Consider the following 11169-nt stretch of genomic DNA (forward strand, 5'->3'; position numbering starts at 1 on the left):
AACATATGTCATTTCCTACCAATTGTCTAAAACAATTTGCTTTGCTTATTTTTTCAATCCTCTGTCTTTTCACAATTTGCCAACATATTTATAATACACTCCAGAATATTATTGACAACTTGTACAAGAAAACAACTACAAATTTTTAGCTAGAATGTTTGCTTCAACTCTCGAATCAATTCACATTCAGTCTTTAATCACTTATCATAATTTTTATGAACCATTGGAGATGGAAATTCTATTGCCAATTATGCAAAAACGTGTATGGATTGATTATAGTTAATTCAATCAATTATTAAGTTATCAGTGATGATTCAATGGAATATTTTTATGCAATCTGTTATTCAACTCATCTAGATAAGTTGCTTCTTTAACCTGTTGTGCCTTCTCAATCATTCATAATGAGTTGAGAAAGATATGTTATCTATGAAAGTATAAATAAATAAATCATTATGGTGAACTTCTCACTCAATAAACAGATAATAGGAGATCGATCAATAGCTTCATCTATGTTGAGTATTAATAAATACAATAACTTTCTGTTCTCTCATGAAATAAGTGATATCAATGAAATTCATAATATATTTATTTGCCTATTCATTTTCTGATTTTCCAAATTGTATTGTTTGTAGGGTTTACCATTGAGCCCATTGGATGTTGCCGCAGCTACAGCTACAGCTGGAGCTTCAGTTGTGAGTTTCAAATTTCCAATTTATCCCAATCTTAATTCAACTATCAAGATAAAACTCTTTGATTCGTAGGACTATCAAACTTTTGGTGCCTAAGCTCTTGTATTCTTAACACTAGCTGAGGTTTCATTGAAATTTTAGCATTTTCTCTGTCATTTTAAAAAAACATGTTCTTCTGCCTTTTTGTAAAACAGGTCCTAGCCCCTTTTTCAATCCAAATTGTTGAGAGAAATAGCCAAGAACTCGTAACCTATTTTTCCTCTCCCAATCATTTTATTGATAAGAACTTGTACTAGTGATTAAATCATGACAATATATTGTTTCATACTGTATTTTCTAAATACTTGGAACAGCAAGTAAGTATGCTTAGTGTTTCACACTGCACTAATAGTTCTACTGTCTTACAAGTAATGTTTATTGTGTGCAAAAGAATTTTGTTTCTTGAAAATGGCATGAGTGCTTGAAACTAGTTGGGTGTTCATATAAGAAAGTATAAACAGGGTATTAGTAATTTCTTAATAATTGAACAATTCGAGTAGCCCTAATAAATACTTTATTCTATTATTCATTTCATTCAAATTATTTTATTTCTATTATTATTGTCTATTGGTGTATCGTTTTGGAATTTAATGGTTAGATGATGATGTACTTGTATGAATAAATAAAGAATGAAATAATAAAAGATTGAATAATTAAGTACATTATTGAAAAAAACACAGTTTTATTTTTGTCACATCCACATTTATGAGACTTTTACACAGGATTGCAGTTTCGTGTTAAAATCAACCGCTAAAGATGTGTTGGTTTCAACACGAATTTGCAGTCTTGTGTAAAAGTCTAATAAATGTGGATGTGACAAAAATGAAACTGTGTTTTGTCAATTACGGAAAAATCCCACAATATCAATTCTAATTCAACGAATTGTATTAATAAAAATCTGTTAGCCATTTAATCTATTAATTCAAATCTATTTATTTATCCAATCGTTTATTCTGTATTTATTTATTAACAATGCAAATAACACTAATGTAATAACATTGAAAGATAAAATAATAAGGTAGTCCTTGTGCTATTTTTTTATTGATTCATACAAGTTCATCATCATCTACTAGCCATTAAATTCAGCCATTTTTATTATTCATCTATTTGTGTGTTTGTTTTGGAATTCAATGGCTAATTTCGAGTGTAACTAGTTGATGTTGATGTAATACAGGCTGAGGCAGCCGTGGCATCAACAGCGTCGTCAGTGGTGACCGAAACGGTGACTGAGGAAGTGGTGTCCGTCAGTGAGACATCGTCAACTGTGTCGTCGATCGCATCAGCTGGTGTCGTCGCCGACTCACTCCTTGGCGGATACGGTGCTTTGGGTGTAAGTATACGCTCCTAAAACGACTCAACTATGTGTACACGTGACCAGTGCAAAATATTCCCATGAAATGCCTTTTCGAAATCGTTGGTTCAAGCTTTTGGCTTGCACTTATAAAGTTGATTTACACCAAAATGTATCGTTCACTAGCTGCGTGAATGAAGAAAGGGTGTTTTACAAACTTACCGTCTAGAAAAGTGTGCATTTCTTTCATTCCATTACTCTCAAATTTTCTATAGAGAAAAATTCATTTAACGAATGGTTATCAAACATAATTTTGTTGGTTATGTATTATATGGCTATGCTATGGTGAACAAGCTATCAGAGCATGCGCAGCCGCAGAGAAGCAAGCAGACTACAAAATTCAATCGACCAATGAGAGCTCGGATAGTTGGAACTGTACCTTGTTGGAACAATTTACCACGCTTCGACTGTGGGGCAGGAACTGGAACTGGAACTGGCTTTCTGGTACAGAATCTGTCAAAAATCTTCCCATGGGACGCGGAACTTTTTACCTGGTAAATTGTGAATCGGACAATTTACCACATTTTATGTACACAGAACGGGCCCTATGAAGAGGTTCACTTGAAACTAAAGGGTTCAAATATTCGCTACTAAATGGTCTTAACTGTATTGAGATTCACTATAAACTTCCAGTATTGTTTGAATTTGAAGCATTCAATTTCTTTTAAAGATTGTTGGCCATTCGTATATTGTATCCACTGTCAAAGCAACAGAAACCTAACATAATGAAAACTGAACGTACTTTGAAGTTGCTCCAGAAAGGTCTCAATCATATTGAGATTCACTTAAAACTTGTAGTATTGGCTGGATTTAAAGCATTCATTTTTCTAGAAGGATCGCTGACGGTTTGAATAATTTATTCACTGGACTCTGAAAGCAACATGAACTTGGCGTAAAGAAAACTGGACGTACTGAGCTGAATACTAAGATTTTGGTTCAAGTATTCGCTCCTAATAGTCTCAACTATAGTGAGATTCAATTTAGACTTCCAGTATTGTTTGAATTTGAAGCATTTATGTTTTCAAAAGGATTACTGCCGTTTGATTACTTTATCCTCTGAATTTCCTGAAAGCAACAGGAGCTTGACGTACTGGAAACTGGAAGTACGGTACTGAAGTTGACAACTTTGGCTGGTTCTTGATCAACTGAAATCTTGATGTAGTGAATGTTACCAATTAGAGAGTCTCATTATAGAAGGATTACACTGTTAATTTTCAAACTACAATAAAATAATGTGAGTTATAGATAGTTTATCAGTATCGAGAAGATTTTCTAGTATTGAAGATGTGTGGTTTGCCGTCCTGTACAAAACAGATTGCTACAAAACATTCAAACTATTCTTTCCCTCTCAATGGATGTAGTTGAATATTATAACTATCACGACAATGTCTCATGCAATCATGTAATTGTTCTTGGACAAATAAAATATTCTTATTCTTTATTCTTAATGGCAATTTGAAACACATTCTTGTGAGTTGTGACTGAACTGTGTATAGCTTTAAAATGATTTTTGTGTATGAGAAGTGAGGAGTAATTACGATAAACCTGGAGTACGTTCGTTGGATGACTCATACAAATGGTCAGATAGTTGACGAAAGCTAGAAGTAATTGAATTTAATTTCTTCTCTGATCAACTCAACGGCGATCTTTGCCTGCAAATCTACGTCAACCAGGGGTCTATTGCATTTTCAAATACAAACTGATAATCAATCAATTCATTTATTTCACAAACGATCATAATAAAAATTAACAAAGAAATTTGATAATACCAATAGTCTGGTTATCAGAATAGGAAAGTAGGTACTTATCAAATTGTTAGCTTGTATTTCATCACGCAACAGGGTTTTTGTACCAGGTGGACTGTCCAGTTGGACCTGTTCCGACTCATGAAACTTTGAATTCAATTGCCCTTTTTTATAAAGAAAGATATAAAGAAATTGCAAAATGTTAAACAATAAAGAATACTAAGTTACTTAAGTCAACGGTTGGCCTAACAATGTTAATCTCAAAGATACTCACAAAACTCATTTTGGAACATTCGGAATGGATTTTTCCAGAACATGTTAACAATTTCATAGAACATTCATTGGTTTCCAAAGAAGTTTATTCTCTTGAAGATACAGTTTTTGCATGAATTTTGCATCATTTGTCAAGGATTTTTCGTTTTGATATCAGGGAGCTACCCTAGCCGCCTCTGAATACGATGCCGCCATGATGTCAGCTGGTTACGGAGCTGCAGCGGAAATGGGAGCCGCTTCAGCCGCGTACGGAGCCGCAGCGGAAATGGGAGCCGCGTACGGAGCCGCAGCGGAAATGGGAGCCGCTTCAGCCGCTTACGGAGCTAGCGGAGTAGCCGCCGCTTACGAGGCTGAAACAATGGCCGCAGCTGCCAGCGGTGGAGGCATGGGATTCGTGAGTATTTTCCACTTATATAAAAATCATAGCTCTTGAATTTCCTGGTCATTACGAACAACAGAGTTTCAACATATTAATGGCGATTTGCAATCAATAGTCTTGTATCAACTCACTCGTGACTAGCGTTAGTTTACCTATTCCGAATAGGTAAATTGAATAATCCAATAGGTAAAATCATTTATCCAATGAAAATTGGTCCTGCCAAACCTGAATAGATTTTACAGCAGGTGCCTACAAATAAAAAATACAATAAATAGAATGACATGCTAACTTTAAACAATAAAATAACAGGAAAGTTCTCTATGATTATTTAAATGGTAGTTTAAAAATGAATATTAGGTATTATTTATGTGGTCTAAATATGTTGATAGGGTTAATTGAAAAGAGGGAAACGGAGAGCTCAACAAGTAAGGTGTCAGAGTTTCCAGTTAGCACCTGATTAATTTCGGAGCCTCTAGCATGAATTAATGATTGTTTGTATTCAGCCGAGACCGATGGCTTATTACTAATACAGCAACGCCGTATTTGTTGCTAACCAATTTGAAGAAAATATCGCAGTTTTTTCTCTACAAAGTTAGTACCTTCAGTCGATCAGTCATTATTTTATTTCCAAAAATGACCTGCAAATCGTCATTAGAGTGTTGAAAACTTGTTGAAAATTTAGACTGACTTCCTTGTAGGAATGTCTTCCAGCTTGTATGAGGTACGTCTATGAAGCTCAGACACTAGTAGTATTTTTCTGATTCTATCTTGTAAATCTAGTGAAATAATTCAGAGATCAACTTTGAGCCTTATTCGATTTGTCTTGTCATTTTCATAATCATCATCACTTATCATCATATTTTTCATCTTTAAGAGGAATAATCTATTATTTTAGTATTCACAGTAGTTCATATATTACAGTAATCATAACTGCATTACAAGAAAAAAGCATGCCGTAAAAATTACTCTGTGTAGCTCCAATATGATTCTGATATAATAGTGATTATCAATAAAATATTTTTGATTGCTATACTCTACACTTACTCGAGAGGTTGTCCCTGACTGGAAGACAAATTTAATTGAATCCCATAGCCTATTTCTTGTAAAACGTTTAAAAATCTTTGTGATATTGATTCTCTTCTATTTGAATCGTGGAAATTGCATTTGAAATTTCATTGACTCAAATTTTATTTACAATATACAAAATACTAGTCTCTCATGTCATTCCACAATATTAAGTTGTTTAAATTAATATTAAATAATATGAAGTTTGTTTAATCTCCTAGATGAAAGTGCGAGTTGAAAAATTGTATCACATGAATAAATAGAATGTTCACTATTAAGAGCCATAAGAAAAAATTAGAAAAATACATTGGATTTCAAAATTTCTAGGAAACTAATAATTTTGAATAGTTTGAACTTTTAATATATTTTTGAATGAGCCAGTCCGAACTTCGAATTTCTCACAGAAATTTGTGGTGGTTTTTACAGAAGCAGAGCCTGTTAAACAAAGCTAGCAAATTGTTCGGGAGAGGATGAGGCTTAATTAATGGTAAATTTCTATGAACTCTTCGCATTATTATTCAATAAGTTGATCAAGATAACTGTTTAAATTATTTTTTCCTGCAAAACAATTATTATTAAAAGCAAAAAAAGCCTCAATCACAATATACGATAGGTGCATGTTAGATACAGGCTGAGACAAAAAACACACTTCCAAATTATAAAAAAAATTATTATTTGTATCAAATATCGAATGCTAATGCTTCTAAAATTAAATTCCAGAATGCTTTTAAAACAAATTCTAATGTCTTGCTCTCATCGTTGTCATCCAGTCATCAACTTCATTTCAAACTAAATTCATCCTTTAAGCATGTGGCTCATGAGTTCAAACTGTGTCTGCTTCTTTTTTTATACATTTTAATTGGCTATTCATTTGAAACGTCTCATAATGTTGACCCTTGTAGAATTTATTGTGATATTATAATTATTGAAATTATAACTTACATCAATTACTTTTATAATGTAATGTAGTGTACTATGTTGCTCGTAACGTGTTGTAATTTTTGTACTTGATCAGTAGATTGCACAGTAGTTGTCGACAATTTATTTGGATTGCTTCATATCAAATTTCATTAGTCTTACTTTTATAAGTCTGCATGATTAAATCATAACTGGATTCATTTGAGTTTTCTATCGGATTGTTTATATGATGTTTCTTTTCTAACAACCATTGATTAATTTGCATTTGTTTAATCAATTATGATTTAATATGGTGTGGTATGGATAGTTTTTCATCTAAGATGTAATACCTAAAGCTCTTACTAGGCACCTAGAGTCAATTTCAATTTTAATTTCTTTCGATTAAGTTAATAGGGAACTACCCACCAATTTTCTCTACTTACTGGTAAACTACTCGACAATGTAGGCTCTACTTATTATTGTTTCACTGAGATCAATTTTTGCAACTCAAAATCAAATCTAGTGAACTTTTCAAATTCATTTCGTATTCTCTAATATGTCAAATTGAATTGATTTGCAGTACTACTGATGGATGGGACTGTGATTGATCAATGAACATCAACCGAAGAATACATCATCACACTTTCAGTAGAAATAAACATTGATCAATTTTTGAAACAGCTAATGCAAATAGATACCTTAATTGAAGTGAAATAAAAATGTAACATAGATTCAATAAATCCTATAACTGAATTTCATTTGTCTCTATTTACTCAGAATTTCATCCACTACGATTGTTGTTACAGTCAGTAAAATACAGTAGATATAATAATAAGGAGCAATAGGTCATTAGAATATTTACACCATACGAAGTCAGTTGAAATATTATTCAACCAATCTTGTAGAGTTGATTATCAACACGAATATGTCAACTAATTTTATCTTCAATTAGTGGGTTATTCATGCTAACAAGTAATCCCTATTTAAGCTATTAATTGATTAAAATTTGTCACGTCCAATTATAATCACCACCATTCACCAATCCAAGAGTTTACAGGGCCTAATAAATCACTTGCAAAGCTGGGACCACACTGACAAAATTTTTTCGGCAAATGTGAGTTTGTTGCAACGCCTTGAAAAAATTCTATTATGTTTGGGCAACTGGCAGACCATTTGTCCAAACTTGGTTACGTGTGGACACAGCTTATTCATTTTACTTCACGGTGCTTCTTTGCATGTGGATTTGGGTATTGTAGATTGCAGTAAAACTTGTTTAGATACTGTAGAGTAGATACTGTATTTCCTGCTGTAGAATTGTGTAGCGCTGATGTAGTAGTAGTTATTCGTCTTAATTTGACTTCGAATCATGAGTAGACAAGTTCAAGTACTGTAGATAAGTCAAGTAGATGAGACTTCAGATTTTTGCAGCATCTAATTGGATTTCGGTTTAATAATTATTTAGATGATGAGACTTTTTAAGTATATCAAGCCTTAAATATGTCATGAGATGGTCGATAGATTAGGAGCTGACTTACTGAAGCATAGATGAAGCTGAATGTGCATTAAATACAGATTTTTATTCTTCTGAACCAGAAAACATTTCACCTTCTAGAGTGAACAACGTTAATTTCCATTTTCTAAAACACCATTCAAAAGTAAGTATTATCAATGGAATTAAAAATTTATGGTAGCAGGTATAGTGTATAGAGTGAACAACCTTATTCAATTTTTTGAAAACAAAAACAATTAAAAGTAGGTATTATCAATAGAATAGGTAGTGGAGATTATTAAACGTATTTGTCTGTAATTCATGTAGCCTACATAATATTTTGTATGTAAAGTATCAGTGACACTTCCAATAAATCTTAAAATTAGATGATGAAACTCTGTGCGTGGGTAATGATGCGGATGATAATGAGAGATGAATGGACCTAAATTTTCAGGTGTGTTTTGAACAACCGGGAAGCGATTTTACAACTCATGAATGATATTCAGAAGAGTTGGCTGAAGCGGTCACTCTCCCAATGGGAGTAGCAGGCGCATGATTGTCAACTTATCTAAGCGATAGCTTATCAGCGCGACCACTGCTGAGTCCAACTGCTCGCATCAGTCAAACTTGTTTGACGGTTTTCAATAAACAAAATTATTTCATTTTTTCATCTCAGCATAATTGCTTAACTTGTGCTTTTGTAATGGAAGAGAGTAAGAGAAATGGGTGCACCTACGGCAGTTGTAGTTCTTATCACTGAAAAGTTGTTGCTCATTAATTTAGCTCATAAGCTAATTGAACAAGCGTTAGCGAGTTCTCACTTTTGACTTACTTAAGGCCTAAGTCGTTGGCCGTTTGTTTGTTCGTTCTACAATAACTTTAGAGTTATATAATAGATGGATAAAGGTTTTTCCAAGTGAAGTGAAAGCTCAAATGACACATCGAGGCATGTGAATTTATAATGGCGAAAGCTTCTACTATTAAAGATGCAATCAAAAGATGGGAATACAAGACGGGACATAACTCAGCCGAGGCAAAAGATATCAGTTTACAATTTCAATGGATGCCGATAATCGAAAAATAATGGACAACTCGTTTGGACAACTAATCAAGTGCGAGAAACTATACCTCTCTACAAACATGATTAAAAAAATTGTTGGTCTCGGTGGAATGAAAAACCAATTCAAACCGATTTTTTCTCTTGAAAGAAACTATATAAAAGCTTTTTCTGGAATGGAGCCTGTTGCAGGTACTTTGGAGGAGTTATAGATTTCATATGATCTAATAACTTGAGATAGAATCGATCAATCAGCTTTAAATTTTGAACACTTATTCTTCAAACCTTTTAACAGGTAAAGTTCGTTGAACAACAAAACTGACTCACTCCTTTTTTCAGGATATAAAAAATGACATTGGAATTGCATATGAAAAAAATTGTTGTTTCTGAAGAATGCTGAAGAATTCATTGCATGCAATTACAACAGTTTTTTTCCATTCATTCATTCACTACATCAGCTGAGGCTATTTGGAATCTATCTCACAGACAGACCTTTATGTGCTGACACATGATTTCAATTGGTTTATGCAACATAATTTTTATATATAAAAGCGAAATGGCACTCACTCACTGACTGACTCACTCACTCACTCACTCGCAGAACTAAAAATCTACCGGACCAAAAACGTTCAAATTTGATAGGTATGTTCAGTTGGCCCTTTAGAGGCGCACTAAGAAATCTTTTGGCAATATTTTAACTCTAAGGGTTGTTTTTAAGGGTTCAAAGTTCGTCTTTTAGCATGTATATTCTTCTTCTCCCAATCTCTTAATTATAATTGGAATTTCCATATCATATGTTACTATAGAACTATAATCTAGATAGAGTACCTCTTCGAAACAGTTGTTAACTGGCAACTAAATTAATAATTTTGTCAGGTTGGCATTAAGTTGAGTTGACTTTGTTAGGTTGGCACCAAGTTGAAGATTTAAATGCATTCATCGCGGAAAAATTGATTGGGCACTGCTACTTCAATCCTGGGAATATTATATTACTAGCCGTCAGGCTCCCTTCGCTCGCCATATCCGTTTAGCAAGACGTTTAGTCCGGACCCCCGACTGGATTGTCCTAACATATGATAAAAATGCTCAAATGAAAAATGCAGGCGAGCGAAGCGAGCCTGCTGTTTTCATTCCTGGACGATCCAGTCGGGGGTCCAGGGGGCGGAGCCCCCTGGCTAGACGGATATGGCGAGCGAAGCGAGCCTGACGGCTAGTGCAACATAATTTTTACAACTTTTACATCAACAAACTGATAGGGGTTGGAATATCAATGTGTGGTTTCCACAGTTCCTTTTTTTTGGAACTCTGTATGGACATCATGTGTCACATTACCACCTTCTCATTTGAAAAAAATGAATTTGGATTCATATGAGAGACAAAAATATTGAAGCGACTGAGTAATTTTTGAAGAGTATTTTGTCATTTTAAATAGGATTACCAATGAAACTTACTGACAAATTATTCTTGTAAAAGAAATATTCAGCTGATTCCATAATTTTCACCAACTAAAAGTTGCTCGTTTCAAACATTACTATACAACAGTTCTTGAGCGAGTTCTCCAACCCAGGGGGTCACTAGTAATAATAATCAACAGTTTATATTATGGTATATTAAAAAAGTTAAATGTAGCCTAATTATAGAAATTATAATATTTATCAATTATTATTATTATTAGCGTATGGCTTTGAATGGTGGGGAGACCCAAGGGTAGTTCCACCTCGCCGTATAGGCCTATAGATCAAAGTTCCCTAATGGGAAACCGGACACTAAGGTTATAGTAAACACAATACTTTAAATTTACACTTTTCACTTCGGAATAAAGTTCATTTTGATGTTAAAAAGTCCAAACATATACAAAACCGAAACAAAACACAAAACCACTAAGCCAAATTTAGAAAATATTGAATTTAGACAATAAATTTAGAGCCGAAAATTTATAGCACGTAACAATTTTGCCATGGCAACATGATATTTATCAATAAAATAATATTATATATAACTTTATTATACTGATAATGACTTTAGGAGCTGACCATGAGCGATCACCAGAACAACGGAACGAAAATAAATTACTAAGCAACAGTCACTTTGTAATATTATTTGCATCCTTTGAAGTTTTTCCTCAATCAATACTTTTTTGGACGCCCCCAATCCAGCCAATGTACTCATAATACTATTGAATTAC

At 33.5% G+C, this 11169-nt stretch overlaps 1 protein-coding gene and 1 long non-coding RNA gene across 18 annotated transcripts in view; one reads left to right on the top strand and one right to left on the bottom strand.

Moving 5' to 3' along the window:
* The window catches only part of LOC111051863 (collagen alpha-2(I) chain-like), a 31532-nt gene extending 24336 nt beyond the window's left edge, over positions 1-7196 (top strand). For 9 of the 17 annotated variants that reach the window (XM_039439049.1, XM_039439055.1, XM_039439050.1 and 6 more), the window contains 5 exons: positions 633-692; positions 1903-2058; positions 4255-4491; positions 5968-6028; positions 7019-7196. In XM_039439049.1, the coding sequence (XP_039294983.1) occupies positions 633-692; positions 1903-2058; positions 4255-4491; positions 5968-6015 (501 nt within the window). In that variant the 3' untranslated portion in view covers positions 6016-6028; positions 7019-7196. The remainder of the gene's footprint in view (positions 1-632; positions 693-1902; positions 2059-4254; positions 4492-5967; positions 6029-7018) is intronic. The other 8 variants (XM_039439059.1, XM_039439053.1, XM_039439057.1 and 5 more) reach the window with 3 other exon arrangements.
* Positions 4256-11153, bottom strand: LOC120353846. The gene is made up of 2 exons (XR_005572642.1): positions 11018-11153; positions 4256-4725 (listed from the first exon to the last, which is right to left on the bottom strand). It is a non-coding gene; the product is annotated as an uncharacterized LOC120353846 (long non-coding RNA).
* Positions 11154-11169: the final 16 nt, after the last annotated feature.

This window comes from Nilaparvata lugens, chromosome 12 (genome assembly GCF_014356525.2).
Source record: "Nilaparvata lugens isolate BPH chromosome 12, ASM1435652v1, whole genome shotgun sequence".
Lineage (NCBI taxonomy): Eukaryota > Metazoa > Arthropoda > Insecta > Hemiptera > Delphacidae > Nilaparvata > Nilaparvata lugens.